At 41.0% G+C, this 26,063-nt stretch overlaps 1 protein-coding gene across 8 annotated transcripts in view; it reads right to left on the reverse strand.

Annotated features, from left to right (window-relative positions):
• The window catches only part of IQSEC1 (IQ motif and Sec7 domain ArfGEF 1), a 182,973-nt gene that overhangs the window by 67,221 nt on the left and 89,689 nt on the right, over window positions 1–26,063 (reverse strand). Inside the window, exon 1 of one of the 8 annotated variants that reach the window (XM_044451108.1) lies at window positions 6,489–6,901. The exons of 6 other annotated variants lie outside the window; for them this stretch is intronic. In XM_044451108.1, the coding sequence (XP_044307043.1) occupies window positions 6,489–6,553 (65 nt within the window). In that variant the 5' untranslated portion in view covers window positions 6,554–6,901. Of the gene's footprint in view, window positions 1–6,488; window positions 6,902–26,063 lie in introns of those variants that run through there. One more of the 8 variants, XM_044451109.1, reaches the window with a different exon arrangement.

The raw sequence follows: 26,063 nt of genomic DNA on the forward strand, positions 1-26,063 counted from the left end.
ACATACTGGTGCCATACACTTCGTAAAAACTCAAGGTGCAGTGGCCAGGCCAAAGGGTAGCACAGCATATTCAAACAAGTCGAGCCCAACAGTGAAATGCAGGAAACGTCTATGTGAAGGATGGATAGCAATATGAAACTAAGCATCCTTCAAATCTAAGGAGGCGAACCAATCCTCTCTCTTCAGTAACGGAAAAATACTCTGTAAAGTGGTCATCCGAAACTTTTTTGTTTTGATGTATTTGTTAAGATTCCGTAAGTCCAAAATCGGATGAAGACCACAGTCTCTTTTCGGGACCGTGAAGTATCTGGAGTAGAATCCGTGCAATCCCTCCGAGCGGGATAGTTGTCGAATCACGCCCTTGCGAAGCAACTGAGAGACTTCTTTGCACAGTACCGATGAAGATGTAAATCGAATCGGACACGGTGGAGGGACGACAGCAAATTCTAGCCTATATCCGACTGAATGATAGACAACACCCACCTATCAGATGTAATGGACTCCCAAATAGGGAGTCGGCCCAGGAGCCAGTCCCCAAAAGGGAGAGGGAAAGGTGGTGTGGAGAGAGAATGGTTCGCCCGGACCGTCAACGTGGACGTTTGTCAGGGTTGAAGCGCCGCCGGCCCTGGGGGAAACGTTGCTGCGGCTGTTGTCTTCGCCATTGCTGTCTTTGTTGGTAGTGTTGCCGAGGGTGGAATTGTGGACGGTAAGAGGAACGAGGCCCTTGTCACTTACACCGCTGTTGAGGAAGCTCCATGCGGCGCGCGGTCATATGCGATTCGTGTATCGCTTTTAACTTGCAGTCAGTTTTCTGATGGAATAACCCGGTAACGTCGAATGGCATTTCCTCAATCCTCCGTTTCATCTCGTCGGGGAAATTGCAATTACGAAGCCATGCATGTCGGCACAGCGAGATGGCATTCACGAGAGCTCTCGAATTGGTATCTACGTGATGTCATGCGGTAGATAATTGCTGCACTGCTACCTGCATAGCTTCCTTGATGAATACCCTGGCAAGCTCGGCTTGGCGGTCTGGAAGGGAGGAAGCAACGTTATCCAGTTTTTGCATAATAAAATACTGGTAACGTGCCAGTGTTGCTTCATTGTTCGATATGTGCACACCGAGTCCAGAGGCCGCATAGACTTGGAGATGGTTCTCCCTGTTCTTCCGCGCTTGCTTGGCAAAGGCCAAGCAATGGCCGAACTTGTTGGTTCTATGCCCCTCGCCGAGGCAGAGGAGGCATAGATCATGCGGATCCGCAGGTGACATTTTGGATCCGCATGCGGTGCATTTGCGAAAGGCCGCTCGCTGCGCCATCACGGAAAAAGACGAAAAGATGACAGGATAGAGGGTAAGATAATATTTTTGGTTTTTTGTTTGTTTGTTTTTTGAGAAGAAGAAAAAGAGAGGGATATACAAACTTGGAATATTAACTAGGAATATAAGAATTAATTAAAGAAGGGATAAAGGCAAAAGGAACAGTAAGGACTCAAGATCTTAGCAAAGACGTCAACAGGCACGAGGCACAGTGAACGGCGGTCGCAAAGACTGAACAAAATGGTGGACACTCCACTCTATTTATACCACGAAGGGGGAGGGGAGCAGAGTTTTCCCGCCAAAAACCGTTAGCTTTTTAATCTTCCGGCCTAGGCACTGCGCAGGCGCAGCACCCATATGTGTGATGCACAGAGGCCACAACAGGCACATTTAAATTAACCTAGTTTATTTTGCAAAATACCACAATACTGAAGGGATATTCTATGTTCATAAGTACTAACATGTTTCTTTAATGACACAGTAGAGTACCATGAGACAGTTTTAAGACTGAAAACGAAATCTGTGCCATAGAAAAAAGATAGTATCAACAAGCAGCAATTACATGAGCTAGTATTTAATGCATTTCCAGGGGTTATGATTAGAGTTAAGTTTCTACAACCTGCACATAAAGAACTATCAAATCTTGAAGAATAATAGATGAACTAGAATAAGCTAAACAATAGGCTTTTCCAAGAGACAGCATACAGATGAACTGCAGTAGGAATTTCTAACTCTGCTAACTGAACCACTGCATTCCTTACAGCAGCTTTGTCTCAGAATACTCATGTGCATGTGTAAATGACCTGACATGACCCTTACTTAACTCATCAAAACCTAGCCATTAGAGCTACAGGGTATACTCTTAGCGCCCTTTAACACAACGCTCTATAGCGCCTCTTAGCGCCCTTTAACACAACCTCTATAAAGACAGTATTCAAGAGAGCTCAGACCCAGTTTGTGCGCATGAAATTTCTAAAAAGTTTAGATAAGATTTATTTGACCTTTTATGAGACCTTGTATTACTATGAATTTCTGTCACCTGTCAACTCCTGGACTAGTTCCAGGTTTGCTTATTTCAACAGGTCACATGAGAAACAAGCTGAGATCAGATATCCCTTACCTTACAGATTCTTACACTTTGATCTAGCTAAGGATAATCAACATACAAAGACAAGGTATTTGAGTCTTCCCCTAAACAAGCACAATACCTAGCAAGGCTTCTGACTAGAGAAAAGGCCATTAAACAGGAGCGGTTGAATTCATAGGTGCTCTTCAAAATATACCATGGAATAGTCTGAAAAAGCAAACAATCCACTAACTTTACTACCAGTTGTCACACCAGATGCTGCCAGCAGGCATGGCCATGTCTTCAGACATCAACATCCTATGCAATGTGCCTTCTCTGTGCTTGAGTGTCTCACTCAGCATGGTGAAAGGGACTGCAGCCATTTCTCTTGGCACATGGCTGACTCCCAGGCTTCACGCAGTGTGTGCTGCATGAATAGATTCAGTTGGTGCCAGGAAGAGCAGCTGCTCCACCCAGCATTCTCTAAGCCCCCGCTACCTGCATCCCTGCTGTTCTTTCCAGTGTCACACTAGAGATAACAATAAGGATTCTTCCAGAGGACAATTCTTGGAGAAATACAAGGAGTCCCTATGGGATGGATGGAGATTCTCCACAGAAAGTATAAGGCACAAAGTCCCAAGTTCCCTGGAATATATGGAGAAGGAAACTTTTATCTACGCACTTACCTGTATACCAAGGAATACTGAAACTATCCAGCCTCCTTGTGAAATAGTATAAAAGAAGAATCTTTATAGTTATTACGTTTTTCAGTTTTTTTAATGGCAAACTGGAAGAACCATCATATGGCTCTGTCCTGCTTGCCTGATAGATAATGCTGCTTTAACTGTTGCGGAAGAAGTCATGCTTAAAACAACAACCACCACAACCCCAATTAAGTGTCCTAATGGCCAATAAAGTCACTTTCCAAAACAAAATTCAGTATACTATGTAGAAATTGATGCATTATTACATTTCTTTTATGGACTAATAAATTCTATTTTGAAAGCTTTTAATAACATTTTAATATATGGAAAATATGTTCCTTGAGCATCAATACACCTAATTTAAATATATTTTCTTATTGTTTTAGCTCCTTCCCTCTCTCAGGAAGGTTTGAACAGCACTTACCATAGGATCTTTTTGATACCAGAACAAAACTTTGTTTCAGTAGTCTTTTAATCTACTATGTAGATTAATTACGTCGATTATAAATTAACTATAATCTTATAAATTGTACTTGATTGATAATTGTAAGCCACCCTTAGCAGAAACTTTTGTGAATGGTTAGGTTCCCTTTATGGGTAATAGCCTAAATTCCATTGGGAAGTTCAGCCATTGCTTTCCAGCAAGAATATCAAACCAAGGTGTAGACAACTTGGCCCATCCATCAGCCAGAAAAGGAAGAGTGGCAAAGAGTTTGCTTTTCACCCCAGTACACTCCATGGGCCAAACAGCCATCAATAGTTATTCAAGAAAAACATAAACAAGATATTGCCATAAACCAAATGCCACCTTGCTCTGGCCTTGAAAGCTGACCTTCTATCTGCCCCCTTTTCCTTGTGTGTTTTCAAAATTTTCAATGCTGATGGCAGGGCTAGTCTCCCTTTTTGATTGATGTCCGCCCCTCTGAGAGTCAGTGAGCTACTTTGGGAGACAATAATTGCCTAAAAATAAGATAAAATATAGATGGTGGTGGTATGGAGTCTTACATTTATAATGGAAAATACTGAGCACATGTCTATAACAGAAATTTTGTGCAAGAGTTGTAAGCTGCCTTCTCCCATGGCATTCTGGGTAACATGGGCACCTAACCATGAACTAAGGATTATATATAATTTTGGTGATGCCCATGCCTTTATATTAGTGCATGGAACTTAACTGTATAATGTGCTCTAATTATATGGTAGAGCCCACCAGGAAGGATATGTGAGCAGCTTGGAGGGGCCTTTCTTGTTACTTCTCTCCAGCCATGAGGTGCCTGCACTCTCCAAACATTATCTGGAGCTACTTCAAATCCACCTACCTACTGTATGTGACTATCATCAAACCACTGAAGGGTCTGTATAAATCAGACTTAATATTATACAATGAAGTATGGCATCTACACTTGTTTCAGTGATCTGACATTGTTTAGTCCTCTATTATCACAAAGAAGTATGAAATAAACCATAGCACTACAGGTTTGGATAGAAGTTTCCTATGATTTTTTTCTCAGAAATTCTCTTGCTTCTCCCCTTTTTATTATTGTAGAGTTTTTATATACACACTCACACACGATTTGTACCAATGTGTTCATAAAGGCAATGGCACAACTACAAGAGTGTTTCAAGAACAATATAGTAATTCAATGAAGTAACTGGAATTTGTTTGGTGAGGAACTTAAAAGAGAAATGTGCCAGAGGTGCTGGTGAACACGCACCAAAAGCTGTAATTTTAAGTACTGCTGAGCTCTAGCGCCAGACATTTTCTGGCATTTCACTATGTGGGACACAGCAAAAATCCCCCCACCCCAGATTTTTGGGATCTTCAAAGGCTGGAAAATCAGTGACCTGTAAGAGCAACCATCTTAAAAAACAACAACCAACAGGAGTGCTACGTCAGGGTATAATGTTGCTGCTGTTGGGCCTTTCTCAATGAAGAATGTCACTAGGCTATTGCTAATGCTTCCTGCTGAAGATTCACCATTGCTCCAGTGATGGCAAACCTTTTCCAGTAAAAGAAAACCACAGCCCTCTGCCACCTCACAGAAAGTATGAGAACTTCTCCCAAGCTCTCACAAAAGTCCACCACCACTTTTACAGAATATGCGTGGTCCCTAGAATGGGAAGAAGCCATTTTCAACCCAGCACTAATTTCAGTTCCAAACCCAGTGAAGCATGCTTAGCAAATGGCCCTCAACATTTGTAACCGGATGCAGAATTGAGGATACTACACACACCTTCCAACACATTTGAGTAAGAGTATTTAACACCTCCACTGAGCTCCCCACTGCAGAAGCCGCAACCTCATCCTATTGTTTGCTTCCCTAAATTCTGTCTCTGGGAAGTATGGCAGTGGGAAATTTTGCCCACTGAACCAAATACTTTCAGCTGTGCCAGTTTTTCCTTCAAAATAAAAGTGGCAGTGTTAAGAACTCCTTTTTGAGTACCTGGGTAACGCCATGTATAATAGCTTTTCCCAGATCTCCAGTGACAAGATAGTGCAAAATTCGGTCTAATCAGTAGTAAGCACCACTGATTTAAGTACCATTTACTTTCAAAGAGGCGTAGTTAGGATTTCAGTATATGAAGCAGACAGAGATTGGCAGTTAACTTTTAAAAATGAATAATGAAAATGGATTAGAAAAAAAATGTGTAAAAGAAAATTCTTGGGGTTAAAAACTGCAAACACCTGGAACAAATAACACAGATTTTTTTTAAAAGGACAAGTTCATAAAGTAATACCTTGTCTAAGTTGTTAAACAACTTCTGATTCTAGGTTCAAATGACTAAGCTGTTAATTTCGATTCTTTGAAGGACAGATGACATTGCAGTGGTGTTTGGTTTTTGCTGTGGAATATAAAAGCACTCCAAAAAGATATAAGGGAAATAAAACTGCACTCAATATACATTCAAAAGACATTAAAAACTTTGCAACAGGACCTATTACATCATGCAGTATTCAGACTCAGTCTCTAAGTGCATACAATGGTGCAGAGAAAATACAGGAGAGTACCTAGTGTAGATTTTTCATGGCTTTAAATATTCTGCCTGTATGATATGGGTAGGTTTGTGTGAGGAAAAGCTGGCATTTCTACACTGATATTTGGGCTTGAATATATTTCAGCAGAAAGGAATTTCGCATTTACACATAACCAAAAAAGCAAACAAGACTGAACACTGTAAACCCTTTGTGTCAAGGGATTAGCAGTGTAAGTGCAGCAGATACTTTGCCTGCTTAGGCATTCCCTGGGTCTCTGCCTCTTTCACAATTACACAAAATCAGTGGTCAGAACGAAACAAAGCTGTTCTGAGACTGCAACACACGGAAAATAAATCCTCCCCTCAAAACTGGCTCCTGCTTGAGGAAAACGCACGCTGCTTCCAATAGACAATAATGGCTTACCAGCTGTCAAGCTCTAGCTCCAGCAGGGACTGAGTCCTGTCCGAGTTACAGTGCAGGCACCACATGGCTGGAGAGAAGTAACAAGAAAGGCCCCCCGAGCTCCTCGCATATCCTTCCCGGCGGGCTCGCCTAACGCCTCGGGCCCCGCTCCGTGAAAGCCAGAGAAGGGCTTGGGGACACCCCGAGCCGCACCGCGCGAGCCTCCGCGGCAAGCGGAGCCGCTCAGCGGGAGAGCGGGGTCCGGAAAGGCACGAGCACCCGGAGGTCCACCCTTCTGAGCCCTAGCGCGCGCTCTCGCACGCGCGCCGCCACTCTTACACACACATCCATTTCGCTAGCAGAGCGAGCTGGGAATACAAATGCCAGAGGTGGGAGGGGTGCATTGATCTTATTAAGCGGCGACTGGTTTCCCGGGCACACAAAGGCGAGGGAAGCGGGGCGCTGAGGCAAGACAAGAGCGCGACAGTGCTTGCTACCGCCACGGGGACGAAAGCAACGCCCGGGACGAAGAAAGAGCGCGAGGCTTTTCCGTCCTCCATCTGGGCATTGCAGGAATGTGACGAGGAGGAGGAGAATGCAGACCAGCAGCGGTGGCCTCCTCCTCCTCCTCCTCTTCCAGCTCACACACTTTCCAGCCCGCTTCTCTTCACGTGACGGAAAGAGAGGGGGCTCTGGCAGCGCTATTAATAGTCGCATTCAGACTGGGAAAGGCAGGCTTCATTGCTATTCAGCAGCTTTGGTGACACTGGAAGCTGCTGCTTCCCCAGGCAGGCACACACTTGGCTTTGGTAGCGACAAATGTTTGCGTTGGCTTTGAAATCAAGGAGAGCTGCGCTGGAGAGCAGCCCTCGTTTTCTCCCCCTCCCCTCCACGTTTTCCAGCACTCCGTTTTCTCCAGCCCTAACACTTTGCAATATATAAGCTATATGGCTCTTACTTTTAAGAAGGGCGTGTTCTGCACATCGGTGCTCTTAAAGCTAATTTAAAAATAAAACCTTATTCATTGTAAATGAAGTACTCCAAATGCTAGATGCTGGAACAGAGTCATATTGGTTCGGGCCATTACAGATCTGTAGAGATGGACACAAACCTGATGTAAAACATAAAATATGTGGGCTAGCCCCTGTCCTTCACCCTAGTCATTGCATGCCTATGGGTCCTTCCAGACAAAAGTTTTGATTGTGCAGTTACTCTGTCCCATTCATGGAATTTTACAGGACTGTAAACATGCTGGTCATCCACCTGTAACTGTCCTGTGTTTTCTTACTGCAGTTTCTGTCTTTTTCTTACCAGGGTTAAATATGTAGGGAGAAACAACTGCACAATACTGTTTAACTGGTAGTTCTAGGAACCCTATACAGACAGAACCAAGTCTGGAAACTGAGTGGATAATTTACAATCACAGAACAGAGGGGATGGAGCAGATTGCAAAGGTTTAGAACATAAGAAAAGCCATGCTGGATCAGACCAATGGCTCATTTAGTCCAGCACCCCATTCACGCAGTGGCAAACAGCTTTCCACAGAATCCTGGAAGCAGGTTATGTAAAAGACATCCATTTGCACAGGCCCTCAGCAAGTGGTGCATGTAGGCATGCTGCCTCTATCATGGAGTTAGCCCATAGCCAGCAAGACAAGCAGCCACTGATAGCCTTCTTTTCCATGAATGTGTCCAATTTCCCTTTAAACCCATTCAGATTGTGGCCATCACTGCATCCTATGATGAAAACAAACTAGTCCAACCCCCTGATGATGAAGGAAATCCAGATGGCCATTCAGCCTTTGCTTGGAAACCTGTAGTGACGGGGAGTCCACCATGAGAAAAAGTCTATTACTCTAACAACCCATACCATTGGGAAATTCTTTGTTTTTGTCTAAATCATTTTTCTTATCATTTGAATGGGTTGATTCAAATTGTATCTTCTGAAAGAACATAAAACAAAATGGACTCCAGCATCTATGTGCCGGACATTCAAATATTCAAAGATGGTAATATCTTCCAGATGAAATATACCTTCAATCCTAATTCCTACAATCTTTCCTGAGAGAACTTGGTCTCTGGCACATTCCTCATCTTTGTTGCCTAGCTATCACATCTTTCAGACTGTTGTGGTGCTCAGAATTGGACACACAACACTTCAAGATGTTTGGCCAAAGCAAGTTTCATCACCATATGTTTGCTGATGCATTACCTTTTTTAACTGCACAACTGAATTTCTCACTCATGTTTAGCATGCCCTTGAACCCCTAGAATCTTTTTTAATGTGCTGCTGTCAAGCCAAGAGTTTTCCATCTTTCATTTGTGAATCCTATTTCTTTCTACCTAAATATAGAACTTTACATTTATCTATGTTGAAATTCATTTTTCTGGTTTCATCCTGTCCAGATCATCTTTCATATTTCTAAAGTGTTTGCTACCCCTCTCACTCTGGTGCCATCTGTGAATTTGATTAGCATTCCCTCAACTCCTTTGGCAAATCATCTACTCCTTTTACTAAAATGTTAACAATTGAGACAAAACACTTATGTCACTTTTCCTCATGTTGATGAAGAGCCATTGATGGCTACTCTTCAGGTGTGGTCCATCAAGCAGCTACAAATCCACCAAACAGTAACCTTATAGCCCACATTTTATCCATTTACCAATAAGAATATTGAGAGGGACCTTCTCGAAAACCTTCTGAAATTAGCTTATACCACATCAACAGCATTTCCCTGATTTACTAGCACTGGTGCTTCTCTGCCTGCCAACCAGTCTTGATCCCTGACTGAGAGGGTTAATAAATTATCATCAACTGGTAGTCAAAACACTCTGTATATGATTTAGAAGCAGGTTCTCTCTTTTTATTGCTACTTGGTATTACAACTGAGCCATCTCTCAAATGTGCTATAGCCTACTTAACCAAGGATGCAATTTAGTTAACTTATGTTTAGAAAGAAAAAAAATCTACAACTCCCAGTATTTTCTAAACTTTTTTCTGTCTAACCATGTACAAGATTGTTCCCTAAATGAGTTTAGTTTTATTTCACCAAAAGTAAGCGTTTGCTGATACAACATCCCAGTCTGTAACAGCAGCTTTCTTCCCCATTCCAGCCCTTAGTGATAACAGGATCATATGCAACTTGTCTGCTATGAGTAGAAGCAAACAGTTTTGCTGGTCTCTGGAATTATATTGAAATAGACTGATATGTCATCCAGCTATAAATAAGCCACAAAGAAATCTGCTTGCCATGTCTATCAAAAGCTTAAGGAATGAGAAAAATACAGGCACCAATACCACTACAAGTGCATTCTTTAGGGTGCAGTCCTAAAGTGATATTGGAAACTTGCTCTGAGGCTGGAGCTGAGACTGAACTAAAAGCACCCCCTCCATCTTCACGGCTAGTGCTGCAAGAACCTTCCTGGCTGCATTTCCAATGACACAAGAAACCCTAGAGATGGAGTTCTGCAGGAGTGTGGAGAGATAAGTCACATGAGCATACTTCGCGTCCCATCTCCTTGACTCTGCAACAACATGCTTAAACGGCTATTTAAGTGTTTTGCAGGGTGGGAAAAGTGCCGAGGAGAAACCTTTGCTTCCTTCTTCCTTCTTTGTTTTTGGCAATTGCATGCTGCCCCCTACTCCAAGTGGAGTCTTGGATGCCTTTCCATAGGATGCCCATAATCCTCCAAGTTTGGAGATTACAGGAAGCCTTTCAGGAACGCACTGTTATTGAATAAAGAATAAATACAATGTAGTTTTGATGTACTCTATTGTAAATGGCATACTGAATGCAGAGTCACACTCTCATGAATACAGCGCCTCATTAGCGTTTGTGATGCTTGTCTGTCTGTATCGTGTTTGCAGTTCTGTTCACCACATCCTAGAAAACTTTAAAGTGTGGGTTATACCAGGAGATGGTAAGATGTGCTCTTCAGTCATGACAAAATATGTACTACATATTTTATATTGTTATTTATTTTATATTGTTAATTTTATATTGTTATTTCTGTATTTTATTGTATTTTATTTTGTGTTGTGAGCGGCCCCGAGGCTTCGGCAAGGGGCGGCATAGAAATGTTTAAATAAGTAAATAAATACATTTGTCTGAAAGCTTAATTAAGCTATAAAATAAATTCTAGTTGTACCGTTTTGGTTGTACTGTTTTCTCACTACTTCCACATCAAAACCTTTCTGTAAACCAGCACTTAAAATTTTATTCAGTTATCAAAGAACTTGCTGGTTAAGTCCGCATTAACAAAAAGCTAGCATTATTCACAGTTGGGGTCATTTCTGATCCCAGAGGAGAGTGCCTCAGATGAGAAAAATGTTGCATATGGAAATCCTTTGTTCTGGCTGAAATTTCACCCCAGGAGGTTTCAGTCAATTTAAAAATGGCTCTTCAGCTCTCAACAAGTACAGATAACTTAATAGCCTATTTACTGGCTATTAACAAAAGCCAATTTATCACTCATTTCCAGCTCTTTCATGTTTCTCTTATAATCTAGACCTTGACAAAATAGGCTAAATGTTTACAATTGGAAAATTCATGTGTCAGTTATGTTATTTTTAACAGCAAAAATGGAAGCTAGCAAGTCAACAGGTGCAGTTTGCTGCCTCTTTTGCAATGTACATGCACGCTCTAATTTTAACAGCTCCCTTTCTGTACACTGGAGAAGTGTACTTAGACATCAACAAAGTAAATTTAAATAAATAGCAATATCCACTGTGCCAGGTTTCTACACATTAAATTCCTTCAGATTCTTTTATTATTGCATTTTTATTCTACCTTTTTTCTTCAAGAAAAGTACTCAAAGGAATTTACATTATGCCATCCTCCCCCTGTTTATCTTCAAAGCAATCCTGTGTTGTAGGAGAAGCTGGGGGAAAGTGACCAGTTCAAAGTCCCTGAGCAAGATACACAGCTGACCAGGAATGTGACTCTTGCTGTCACTGTTCCAAGTCCAGCAGGCTGCCCTCAGCACCACACTGGCTCTCTCTCTTAAGGTAATTCATTTGCCCTTTTGCAGATGAGAATAAAAGAAGCTCTGCACAGAAGAGTCCTCTAAATCTCTCTAGTTTTTCTGTTTTCTTCTGACTAGTTACACCACCATCCCGTTTCAACCTCTCCTCCCCACATTGTAAACATTTTGGTAACTGCCTAACGAGCAGACTGGATGGGGTGCAACAGGGCTGCCCTGCTGATCCCTTGAAGCTCCATCCATGCCTTTCTGTTCCTTACCAGCAACCCCTACACAAAGACTGTTCACTGGGATGGACCTATTGCTATACATACTTTTTCCACCACACAGAAAGGGGCAGGAGAGACTGGAGCCCTTGTGCAGGTCTTCAGTCTCCAAAAAAGGAAACACAGTAATCACAGACTTCACATTTCTTTCCACACTGAAAGGAGAAACAATTGAGACCCCTGTGGTAAATGCCTGCTCTCAGAAACCCCTGCTTCCCCTTTCTGGGGAACATTCTGGTTCCCTTCAGGTCAAACTAGATATTGCTTCAAAATAAATGTAACCACTTAAAAGAAGGGGATTCTATCTGAATTTAGATTCTAATCTGAAATGTGTGTTGCTGATCATCACACATATGCACACGCACACACACCATACACCATACACCTGCAATTTATATTTCCAAACTGTATTGCATTTGGGGTTTGGAACAATTTTTACAATGCTTGGGAGCACCACAGTGTGAGGCAACAAGATGTATCAGGTCCACAACATGAAGCAAATGGTTTGATTCTGTCCACACACAACTCCAACATCCCAATCCAGATGAGCTTCCCTGCACTTACGAGTGACATTTGCCTCTAAGTTTATTGTGACGTACTAGTTGAGGAAGCAGTGGATTCTCAAAGCAAAAATGAAGCAAAAGTGCTCCAGTCCCTGTTATGATCCCATACCATGCTCCCAATCTGTTAAAAAGTCCCCTATGATTACTTCAGAATAAAGGAAAGGGGAAGAGAGATGGAGCTGCTTGTTACCTCTTTAAATAATGTGGAATTTGACCTAAAAGGTATAATCTTGTTCAATAAACAAAGATTCTAGCTCCAATATGAAATCAAGAGTGCAATTGACCCATATCCTGCAACAGGTGAGTTTTAGACTGTGGTTCAGAATTCACTAAGCCACTGAAGGATTGCCTTCCTCAACAAACTTGAATACAATACATTGGTAGTTTTCACCAAAATGCGAAAGAAATATCTGACATACTTGTTTTAAAACTGGACTAACATTTTCTGCACATGGGATCATTTTTATCAGGTCATTTTGAAACTGTAAGTCTCATTAACTAACTCATGCACAAAATGGTGCCATTTTTATATGCAATTAAATTGTGAGACTTATGACAGTGAGACCTGTTTTATTACATGTCTAAACAAAAGAGCTACTTCCATGATGCTCTTTAATATAATTATTCTGTCTAATTAAAAATTATACTTAAAGAAACCAAGCAAAAATTCGCTTACAGATGTGATCTGTATGTTGACAGATGCGTAAATCTTACTCAATATTTTGAATAAAATTGTATTTCAACTGCTATATCTTTATATTGCATTAACTTGTTCACTTGCTTATCTGCTTGTTCACCTATATTATTAACTTATTTAAGCTGTTTAAAAATACACACAGATATGCAAGACATCTATATATATACTGTTTTTTATGGTGACAACAAATATTTTTTCTTTATATTTTAAACCTACTAATATTAAATGCCCTAGTTCAAAGGAAGGATACTAAACTCTCACCACCGCTGCATTTTAAAAAATGGAGGCGGGGCAAAAGCTGCCACATAAATTTACCTGTGTTGGGACATTGCACAGTGTGTGGAGGGGGAACAGACCTCTAATTCTCTATACGTTTGTTCCAGGCACATGGCTTTAAAATTATGATTTGTCTAGAATAGTAACACTAAAAATAACACTGTAGAAGTTCCAAATAATTACTCAGGGCATTGTTAGAATTTATGTTCACGGTAAAAATAGAACATTAATTTCTCTAACAGATTTTTAGCTCTACACGTAAACCCTGAAGTGCTACCACTGTAATGAATAAAAGGAACATGTATTTTTGGTCCATTGTAGGGCAAAACACACACACAGCTGTTTGAGTCAAAGTACATATCACGTTAGAGACTTGTGATCAGATTTTCTATTGTTTCTCTTTTAACTTCATGGAAGTTGATGTAGAAACTCCAATGAGTGATATTGGGATAGAGTTAACCTCTTCACATAGTCTAATTAGTCCATTTGATCAACCTCATCTTTCTTTCCTAGCATCTCCTCTTTCCCACAGAATTGTTTCCCAGTTCAGGGTCTCATTAGCTTCTTCTATGTGATTTGTTTTAAATCAGGGGATTTGATACATATCTCCATACTTTGGTGCTTTAATTATAATAGGAATTAGACTGACCTTCTAAAGAGCAGTCAGAAACCCCTAGCTACAGAATTGAAAATGGAAAATGTCATTAGCCTGAGACTCCTACCTCTGAAACATTCCTGCTTCAAGCAAAGAGGAGACTTGCTTTCTTTTAATCTAATAATATGCACTTGACCTCACAACTGATTTGACTTCAGCTCTTTCTAGGATATTTTTCCCTTTAGGTATTTCAGGGCTTGCACTCCGTTTCCTTCCTTTTCCAGTTCCAGCTTTCTTTTTTCTTTCAAATGACACCTCAGTGTTCTGCATATCCTAGAAACTTACCGGTTGTTGTCAGACTGGAGTTTTAAACATTTTAAACCTGCACTAAGTTTTTCTTTTGTTGGCTCCACTTCATTTTCAAACCAATATGACACTTGACCACCAGAGCTTACTGGTAGTATACATGGATATTATAATGACAATCTGAAGAGTCTTGATGGGCAGAAGCATTTGAAGGTATCATAATTAGCAAAATGGTTGGATTAATGGTTTATAGCACCACCTGAGTCTTCCTTCTCCACTTTTCCTTGTAATGTGTAACAAAAAGCAAGATGTGACATCATCATGCTTCTACTTCATGTGAGTGAGTTTTAAGTACAATAGCCGATGTGTGAGTCCTTCATTACTTTTCAGTGTAGATTTTGCATAAAATAGCCTATGCTAAGCCTGAGATACATACACTGGATCATGGAGAAAGCTAGGGAGTTCCAGAAAAACATCTACTTCTGCTTCATTGACTATGCTAAAGTCTTTGATTGTGTGGATCACAACAAATTGTGGCAAGTTCTTAAAGAGATCGGAATACAAGACCATCTTATTTCTCTCTTGAGAAACCTGTATGCGGGTCAAGAAGCAACAGTGAGAATCGGACACGGAGCCACTGATTGGTTCAAAATTGAGAAACGAGTTTGGCAAGGCTGTATACTGTCACCCTGCCTATTTAACTTATATGCAGAGCACATCATGTGAACGGCGGGGCTAGATGAATCACAAATTGGAATTAAGATTGCCGAGAGAAATATCAACAACCTCAGATATGCAGATGATACCACTCTAATGGCAGAAAGTGAAGAGGAACTAAAGAGCCTCTTGATGCGGGTGAAAGAGGAGAGCACAAAGTTGGCTTGAAACTCAGCATTAAGAAAACTAAGTTCATGGTGTCCAATCCTATCACTTTCTGGCAAAGAGATGGGGAATAAATGGAGGTAGTGACAGATTTTATTTTCCTGGGCTCCAAGAGCACCACAGATTGTGACTGCAGCCAAGAAATTCAAAGACGCTTGCTCCTTGGGAGGAAAGCTATGGCAAATCTAGACAGCATACTAAAAAGCAGAGACATCACCCTGCTGACAAAAGTGCGTATAGTCAAGGCTATGGTTTTCCCAGTTGCAATGTATGGCTGTGAAAACTGGACCATAAGAAAAGCTGAGCGCTGAAGAATTGAGGCCTTTGAATTGTGGTGCTGGAGGAGACTCCTGCGAGTCCCTTGGACTGCAAGACAATCAAACCAGTCAGTCCTAGAGGAGCTCAACCCTGACTGCTCTTTAGAAGGCCAGATACTGAAGATGAACCTCAAATACTTTGGCCACCTAATGAGAAGGAAGGACTTACTGGAGAAGAGCCTAATGCTGGAACAATTGATGGCAAAGACAGCAGAGAATGAGGTGGTTAGATGGAGTCACTGAAGCAGTCAGTGTGAGCTTAAGTGGACTCCCAGAGATGGTGGAGGACAGGAAGGCCTGGAGGAATGTTGCCCATGAGGTCGTGATGGGTCGTATGTGACTTTATAACTAACAACAAAAGCCTAAGATACAACTGGAATCACTGTGGGTTTTTCCTCTTTTTGTCCCTTGGTCATCCTGTAAGTTTCCCAGAGGACTGCGTGGAAGGAGCCATCTTGTCTTTTCTTTTCATGCGGACCACCACCAATTTTGTGGTTTTGTGGTTGCCATGGCTTTTTTTCCCTCTCCACACTCCCAAGAATGCGTTTTGTAAATTCCCAAATGACACTGGTGCAGTCAGTGGCACACTGGAGAAGCTGTCACTTTCTTGCTATCATTTCTTTCGTTGTGCCCAAGATTTGCACATTTTTAAAAAATCAATGTGGTGGAAATTCAGAGGTGCATAGGTGACATCTGAAATGTGTAGCCTTGGTGCAGAAATGTGCACCACTCAATGCCTTGGGCAGTGTCTCATGTCAAAGTACAAGAAACATTATCCATGGCCATTGACAAAGAAAGATTGCCCATGTTTTGCTTCTCCTTTGACATCTGTCAAATGGTGAGCTGTCTAGTAAGAAAGTGAAGCTGCAAGAGGTTCTTTGTTGGTGACATGCCCTCTTCCCAGAAAGATCAGTGGTTTTGTTTGTTTGTGACTGTTTTTAGTGTTTGCCACATGTTCCACCCTTTACCAATAATCTGGGTGATTGAGAATGTAGAGAAGCCAACCTATTTACACAGGACTGCAGTGTCAAAATGGAAGATGTCAAAATGGAAGGTTGCATTCAAAATTTGGGTTTTTGATAGGGCTAATTGGGGGTTTTTTAAACAAGAACATAACCATGAAATCAACATATGATCCTGCCAAAGAATCCTGAAAAAACAATCCCTAAGGGGAAAAAAAAAAGGGGGGGTCATAGCAACTACAAAAGGAGTCACAGTCCATGTGCAAAAGACTAAGCTGGCCATGTTCCCTCCAACATGATGGACATGATAGAATGGCTTGTCGCCAGCAGTGATCCAGACAAACTCAGGAAGACAGGCCCTCTCTCTGAGGCAATCTCAGCACCACAGTCACTAGCTATTGCTCCTTATCTTTTTCATTATTGCTGCAACTTGCTCATGTGAGAAACCAAAAGCTAGTGAGGATGTAAGCAATGGCATCTAGTGTTCCTGCTGCTCATTGCCACTGTGGCCTGAGTCAGAAGATGACGCTGGAATTTGATGACCCAAGAAGCAAGTGAATAAGCATACTGGAATGGTGAAAAGGAGGCACCACTCCAGGGAGAGTCTTGTCAGTGGACCTGCCGAGGTATGGGCCCTTGACAGGTTACCTGTGAAGCTTACCCTTAACTCCAGCCCTTATAACTTTTCTATCAAGCCAAATTACCCATTTTCTGGTCAGTAAGTGTTTTATTTTCACTTGTATTGCTACCTGTTCATGCCCATCCAGGACTGAATAATGCTTCTTTCTCAAAGTAAACTCATCATGTAACTCTGTTAATGAGTTTAAAGCACCGATGACGAACCTTTTAGAGACCGAGTGCCCAAACTGCAACCCAAAACCCACTTATTTATCACAAAGTGCCAACATTGCAATGAAACCTGAATACTGAGGTTTTAGTTTAGAAAAAAACAACTCACAGCCAGTCCAAGCAAATGGCAGCGCATTGACCAGCCATGTGAAAGTTAAGACAAATCGCGGCTAATGAGTCGCGGCTCATGATGTCATCACCTGGCACCGCTACTCCTTTCCGAGCATGCGCATGGCCCCTATGTGTGCTGTTATTGATTGCTTGGCTGCTGGGGCGATGCTGGGGAGTCTTGGCTTGTGTGCTGACAGAGAGGGCTCTGTGTGCCTGCTGCGGCATGTGTGCCATAGGTTCACCACCACTGGTTTAAAGCATACAAGAATGAGCATTTTACTATAGAAAACAGAATCAAAGAATTATACTAACATTTTTATAACCATCTATAGTCTAGCAAATTTATACCAAGACTAGAGTACACTAACCTTTCTCTGACAGATTTTGAATGTTCCAGTTCCATATACAATTATAGTCTTCTTAGGAATTAATGTAAGGATAGGTGGAAAACAAATTAAAAAGTGGATGAATGTTCTTTGTCCAGTTGTCCTCTTCTTCTCATTATTGTGTTTGAGCCATACTAAAATGAGCATGAAATGAGTATAATGTTTATCATTTCTCTTGGCTAAGAAATGAATGCTAATATTCATTTTAGAAATAAAAATCAAGCACTAGCTGAAATTATGTAATATTGTTTTATTTCTCATGCACATGAGACCATATTAAACATATTAATATTGATTCTTAGCAATAATTGAATATTAAAGATAATTATTCCTCTTTCTGATGGATATCACTCCTCTTCTAACTCATGTTAAATATGTTTAAATATCTACTTCATATTTTTAGAGGTGCATGAATTCCAGTATATTGAATGTGATTAATTTTGGAATTATTCTTAGCCAGGGTAACAAGTACTGCTGATTTAGATGACATGAAATATAAATTGCTGTGTGCTTGTAAGTACAAATTGCATTTGTTGCACTCGAGAGAATTTATAAACATTGATATGTTGGCAATTAATATGTTAAATTATACTGATTTATGTGAATTGCTGACTATAACAAAATCTATTTGTTGTCTTCTTTATATGGGGTCTCAATACATATCTTGGAAGGAACAAAATGGCTTCATTCTGACATTAACTGTTTCAGCTTTACTGAGGGATAGGGTTATTTGCTGGAATTCTAAGCCACTTATGTGGAAGTACAATCAGCTAATTAAATAAATGTATTTTAAGTAAACTTATTTGGGAATGTGTTAAATTTTTTCTCATTGCCAGTTAATATGGACATGTAAAAATTTTGTTCATGTACAGTTAACATGTATCTTTCAACTTCATTTCCTTTTGATGAAACAATTCATTTTTTGTCAGGGAAGGCTCCAAGTCAAGTTCAAACTTGGGCATCACTGAGTATTGCTGCCACTGTGTTCTTACAAACAATCTGACAAACAAAGTTGTAAATACTTAATGTTGTGTAGGAAATATCCCAAATGAAGTGGGAGTCATGAAGTAGTTCGGCTTCCTTGATAAAGAGGGGCATTAACAATCCCCAGGAAGAGTGGGCTATTATGAGTGGATCTCTCCTCTTCTTCTCCTGCAGACTCAGATGAGAATTTAGACGTACAGTCCTTATATTACGGAGTACGAAACAGTATGTATAAAAGTGTGCTCTCTGACATGCAGGGGAAGCATCTCCACATGTTGAACCAAACTGAAACTTCCCGTCTTTCCCTCCCTTTTAGAAAAACCGGAGAGCTGGGTGTCAGGAGGGTTGGGCACTTCTTAACTAGTCCTCTGGCTTTCCTGTCCCGAGTGGATCAAGAAACTGCCCCTCAATTTCCTCCCCGCAGTCTCCTCAGTGTTTCCCTCTTACTCATTCAGGCCAGTTCTCACACACCGTGGCAGAGTGTGAGCATCCTTACTAGGTAACCTTGAAACTGCAACTTCATCTGCTCAGCTGTGGTCCTCCTCCTCCTCCTCCTCCTCCTCAGAATTGGATAAATTGGTCCATACAGACTGAAATGTGCAAGAGCCGTCTCCCTCCCGGGGAAATCAAAACCACAAATTATTCCAGGAAAATATTGTACTAAAAAGTGCTTTCTTTGGGTGCTCCCACAGGGACAGCTCTTTGTGCTACCAGGCTGAAGAAATGGTAAGCTATTCTATCTTGCTTGCTTGTTTGCTTTTTCTTTTGGTGGTAAGAAAAACATGCAAGAGGCCATGTGAAAACATCAGAAGGTTACAAATGAAAGATGATGACATTTGGACATCACTCTGGCTAGTTTTCTGTAAAAGAGGCAGGGTGATTGCCCAAGTCTTACCTGGAAATGCCCTTCAATTCTTCCAAATGCTACATACTGTTTTATCATTCTTGGGATTGTGCTGCTGGTGTATATGTCTGCAATTGCACTGTTAAGATATTATGTTTGTATACACGCCTGAGGACAGTCAAGGCTGCCCTGCATATAGAGCAAGGCCAGTGCCAGCTGTGGGTTTTTCTGGTGCCTTGGGCAGGGCGCCCTCAATCAATGGATGCCCTCCTTCATTGTCTAGCTTTACTTCATCATTACCATTTGCTTTACTAACTTTACTTCATTGTTACTGCTCTGCATCCTCCTCCTCCTCATCGCTACCACTTGCTTTAGGCAACGACATCTGCTGCTCCTCCCCACCATCATGGTCTGGGCCAGCGTGAGAGGCAGGCGAACGATGGTGAAGAGGAGCAACTTCTCCAGTAGGCCCTGCTGGGGTGTGTGCCCTCAGCAGGTGTTCAGCTATCTCTACCCTTCATGCCAGCTCAGTGCAAACCAGCTGCATGTACCAGATCTTTTCTCCAATCCATTCAATAGATGAGTGTTACTTGTTATTGTTGTGTGAAAATAAAGTACAGACTAATGAAATGCTATAATCCGTGATATGGTAATAGAGCCTCCATTTACTAGAAGCTTAACAGGTAACTGAGTGACATCAGCATTATTTTATATAATTAATACATTATGTAGCCAACTCTGCTTTTGAAAGGACTCTATTTGCAGTATTTACAATATTTGAAGAATCCAGTAACATTTATCCACCTGTATCATTTAATATAAATTTAATAAAGAGTTCTTTATCTTTTTTAATGTTAATTTTCTTGTCAATCATGAGAACACTTACAATGCTTTTAATTTTGTTTGTGCACTGTAATACATAAACCAGTGTTGGGGACTTGAGTTGAGTGACGGGCTCTCAAGTCTGTCTCAAGCCATGTCAGCGAGTCGACTCAGGAGCAACAAGCAAGTGACTCAACTCAACTCGAGATTTCTGCTGTTTTTACCACCAAGTTGCTCCAGGGTTTAGTGCCCACATTCAACAGGCTATCCTGTGGCGATCTCAGAAGAAGGTATCTCCAGTGGGCTGGAAGGCAGGCATGAAGACAGCAGAGGGGTAGGAGAGGGAGTTTCAAGGGGGTGGGCCAGGATAGGGAGGGGGGTTGCAATATGGGGGGGACTTCAGCTCTTTTTGGCACAGATTGCTCTTCTCAGCAGGAAGTACATTAGTGCTTCTCCTGTCTGCTCCCTCTGCTCTGTTTCTGCACGTTTCCAGAGAGGAATGAGCAACAACTTAAATAAATCACTGGTGGTGATGGGGTGCCTCCAAAACTGGGGGCATACTGCATATCCTGCTAAGCCATTGCATCACCTACAATCATCCAGAGTTCGCTGTTTTCAACATCTGTGCAGTTCAGAGAGTGGGAATTTTTTCTGTTCATGGCCATGGTGGAAAGTAGAGTCTGAGCTTGGGCTGAAAACCTGCATTTTGGGATCATTTATCAGGCATTTTTCAGGGCAGACTCCAGAACACTGGGATCACTATCATCAACTTATATTAGCCAGAGCGAGAAAGGTTGTTTTGGAGGGGCCGAGAACCTGCATTTCGGGCATTAGATTATCAGGTCTCGGTCTTCAACTGGTGAAGGGGCTAACTCTGAAGTCGCTTCCAGAAAGAAAGCCTGTGTTTCTTCTCTTTTTGCTTATTATAAACCAAATATTGGAAATAACTCTAACTCTGGAAACTGATTCTGATCCTGAGATGCATTTCTATAGTAACCTTGTTGCAACTCAAAGTACTGAGTGTGGTCTGCTTAATGCGCTAGAGTTTTGGGGAAAGCATTGCAAAGAGCTACGATTACTAACTATGGCTGCTTTGAGTGTGTTTATGGTTCCAGTCAGATCAGCACCAGTTGAAGGCAGAATCATTATGAGACTTCACTGTACCAGGCTGGGGGCCAATCGGGTCAAGAAAATGGTTTTTCTAAATTGCAGTCCTGATAAATTCAAGTAAGAGCACAGGTTTGTTTAAATAAATCATGGTTGAAGTAAAGGACTTCAATGCATCACTGAGAGAAGTGCAGATGGGAACATGGGGGGGGGTTACATCTCTCTCACCTCCCCCACCACACCACTCTGCCACCTTCCTTTTATTTTAAAGTTGGCTCCTGAGACTTGAGACTTACTCAAAAATTTCTTGCAAAGACTTAAGACTACACTTGGGCTTGAAAGTAAAGATTTAAGGGTCGACTCAAGACTTGGAGTAAAGGACTTGAAGACATCACTTACCAACCTGACATAGACTGTTAAAATATGATGCTAGTATTAGAAAATACATTTACAATAGGCATCATAATACCAGTCTTGATTTTCATCTTATCATTTTGTTTTCAAAAGAATTTCCCATTTGATTTAATCAGTGCCTCTTAATCTGCTTTCACTTTAAGTATCAATAATGTTTTTATTAGGTTTTGTTCTTTTTAATGACAAAAGTGTTTTTTCCTTCAATGTTATCACTATAGTACTTTTGTAAGCTTATTTATGAAAGGTGACAGATAAATGGAATAAAATAAATATAAAATAAATAAACCATCTTGAGATTTTTTGTGAAAATAATAGACAGTATAGAAACATTTCAAACAAACAAAAGACAGACCTGACAAACCCCAGAACCAGGGTTTCAAATAGCCTAATAATGCTTCTAAGAACTTCCAATGCTGCTGCAATAGATCCAGAAAGTTGCAAGTTCAGGTTAATCATCCAAAGTGTACGCTGTTTAAACCATGTAGGGCTATAAGTGGTTGGCTAATTTATCTCATTCTGAGGACTTTAGATCAGTATCATGTTTTTCCTGGAGGGATAATTCAAGTTTTCCAACACTGCTTTCCCCACAGAATTCAACCCTATCTTCAACCCAGGCTGGGCGGGGAGAGGATTTTTAAAAAGTGGGAACTTCTTTCTTGGAATTCACTGGGGTTCTTAAACTGTTGTGATCCATTGCTAACAACAGAAGTAATGGACAAGTAGCCTTGCAATGGGAAGCAGGCACTGTCCATTTAACATTGAAAAAGTGGGTGGGGAAGGGGTATACATATGTTTCAGCTGTAAACTGATGGAGAATCTTTTAATATTATGAGTGGCTACCAGTTTGTTTCAAAGAGTTAAAATGCATACCTGCTTATACCATCTTTTAAAATATGGCTTTAGCAAAACTTACCTATTTGCAAATATAAATTAAGCTTTGGCTCATTACTAAAACTGGAAAAAATAATTGATACTGAAGCAAGGAAAACAGCATGCATTGAATCTGTCTTCTTTAGGAAAATGATGTGGACAGCAAAAGCTATTATAGTATTATTACCCTTATTCTAGTTAGGCTTGAGTATCATGCCACCTATTGTTTAAATTGTGAATTACATGTAGTTGGAGCACTCCTAACTTTCTGTTGCAAACATTTCAAGGTTTAGTTAAAGATTCTGGTACTATCATTTAGACTGATTTTATAGGTTCAGTCAAATGTGTCAAAATCTTTAAACAAAAGGAAACTTCCATAAACTATTTCACAATAATTCCTTTACAAATACTTTATTTAATGATGCTGAGCTTTTTAATTTCAACTCTTGCCTGACATTTTCTGTAACTTGTCTCTTCTAGAATAAAGACAACAATATTATAATAGCTTTCCCTGTCCGCACCATTCCCCTAAAGTAGGCAGGTCCAGTGTAAGCCTGATGCGCATGCATGGTATTTTGCTTGTTTCAGCATCAGTTTTTTTAAAAAAGCCAGTTTTGATTTATCTTTATACATGATGGAATTTTTTAAAAAGTCCCACATTTCCTGCATCCCTGCAGTCATATATACTTGCTAGAACAACCTGGAAACCTGAGGACTTTCTTTGCTGTCTAAACATGCATAAGATTGTGTCCTTGGACTTGCCTTTCAGGTATTTCCTGCATGCTTGCTCCCTCTTTTTCTCACTTTTTGAGAGGGAAACAGGGGAGGTATGACAAGAAGACTGCAGAAAATGTACAATTGTAACAATGGTTCACAAGAAAAAGTTTCCAGGAAGCACAACCTTGACTGCACTCCCACCACACAATTCTCTCATCTGCTTGAGCACAGGGTTATATGTACAAATTAAAAAAATTCAGTCCACTACTTGCAATTAGCCTCCTTTAATACAGATTTCAGATGACAGACAGGCACCTTTGACAGCAGTGGGAAAATGCTGGTGTAGCAGTACACTGATACATCTGTTGTTAGTTTTGTGTAATATATGCAGTGGCACTAAAAATTTTGCCATCAGTCACAGCTATTTCCAATCATACAAAGAATCAGAAAGATAGCTCAGCATAAATGGGCACACATGTATAATAATAATAAGAAAATGGAATCAATAAATATACTGAAGGCAACATTAATTATTGTATTTTGACCCAAATGCAGTCCAAGCCCTGTGACAGTATCATGCTGCAATTTTTATCCAATTGTGGAGAAAGGAATGCTGGGGCTAAGGGTGCTTTCACACATGAAACATACTACATGTTATACGTACATTTTTAAAAGTGCTTAGCACAGGACACTTTCTTTCAAGAAAAACAGCTGTGCAGGGTCCTGATCCAGATTTGGATCATGTAGGTGCCTGAGCTTTCAAGGGACATGCAATTCTATCCAAGCTCTTCTTAGAACTGCCTTTCTACTGACCGGGACATTCTTTCTGCCTCACCTGTATTAACCTTTGTTTTATTCATTCATCCAGTTCACCACTGATATCAGATGTTGAATTTGAATTCCTTGGATTTAGATGGAAAAGACAGCTAGAATTAGGTGTCATCTGCATATTAATGAAATGGAACCTTCCAAATGACCTTACCCAGCAGCTTCTTGTTGATGTTAAATAATATATACGGAATGAGATGGTGCACTGAGATACACCACAGGCCAATGATCAAAGTAACAAACAGGAATATAGTGGTACCTTGGCTTGCAAACTCAATCCGTTCCAGGACTCTGGTCATGACCCAAATTGGCCATGACTCGTCAAATTTCCCCATAAGGTTTGATGTAAATAAGGTTAATCCATTCTGTAACCATTTTTTTAATTGCAATAATTTGAAACAAAGTGACAAAGAAAAACAAAGTAACAAAGTACTGTACAGTACAGTAGAGAACACTTAACCTAGGTGGAGGGGAGGTTATTCTTTGAAGGGAGAGTCCAAATGATAATTGTGCGATTGTGATCGTGCTCATGCAGGGAATGCAGACATAATCGCGGCCATCTCCCTCACCACCAAGCACTATCGTGGCCAACTCCCCCTCCGAGCATGATCGTGCAGGGAAGGCGGGTGCAATTGCGGGTGCACTTGTGCAGGGAAGGTGGGCGTGATCACGGCCATCTCCCCCCCCAGCATGATTGCAGCCATTTCCTCCCCGCCTGAGCACAACCACGATCATGCCCGTCTTCCCTGCACAACTGTGACCGTGATACTGGCCACACCCCCCCTGAGCAGGATCGTGGCCATCTCCCCCCCCGAGCATGACTGTGATCATGCCTGTACAGGGAAGATGGGCACGATCGCGATCATCACCCAATGCAGACTTCGTGATCTGAGGCAAAATTTTGCCAAAATTTCTGTTCGCAACTTGGTCATGAACTGATGCGTCCGTGAGCTGAGGTACCACTGTATTCCAATAGTGTCTTCTCAAAGTGCCCCATCAAGAAGCATCTTTTTTTGGGGGGGTAAAATAATGCTTCCAAATCCTATTCCAGCCCAAAAGTCAGGCAGATATGATAGCAATTGTATCAAAAGCTGCAGAGACTTCTAGTAGAGTTTTGATTCCCTCCCGATATGCCAAGGTCCCAATCTAGATGAGGTACTATGCAACAGCTTCTCCAGGAAGGAAGGAAGGAAGGAAGGAAGGAAGGAAGGAAGGAAGGAAGGAAGGACGGAAGGATAATCAAACAGGAATTACAGAAAAGAAATTAGAAGAACACTGAGACCTGGAAGGGAAGCTATAAAGAAACCAGAAAGATAATTTAGTGTAAGGAGGCCAAGCCCAAATTTATATTATTGCATTCCAGATTGCTATGTATCACTAGGAAGAAAATTGCTACATTTGAGACATGGTGCTAGAGGAAAACTTTGCAAGTACACTGGACCAACAGAAAGATGAAAAAAGTATGTTAGATTAAAACAATCCAGAATGGGCCCTGGAAGCAAATACGATGAAACTGAAGCTCTTGCACTTTGGCCACATCATGAGAAGGCAAGACTCACTGGAAAGGACAGTCATGCCAGTGACTGTAAAAGTCAGAAGAAGAGGAGAAGGAAGACCAAATACAAGATAGATTGATTCAATAAAGGAAGCCACAAGTTTAAGCCTATGAGAGAGCACGGCTGTGAAGGACAAGACATTACAGATGGCATTTGTTCATAAAGTTGCTATAAGTCAGAGTTGACTTGATGGCATGTAACAAAAACAATGTGTAGTTTGACTCAGATTTCCTGCTTCATTCAAGTCGCAACATAAATTAAA

This window comes from Varanus komodoensis, unplaced genomic scaffold, assembly GCF_004798865.1.
Source record: "Varanus komodoensis strain SLA01 unplaced genomic scaffold, ASM479886v1 scaffold6_2, whole genome shotgun sequence".
In the NCBI taxonomy this organism is placed as follows: Eukaryota; Metazoa; Chordata; class Lepidosauria; order Squamata; family Varanidae; genus Varanus; species Varanus komodoensis.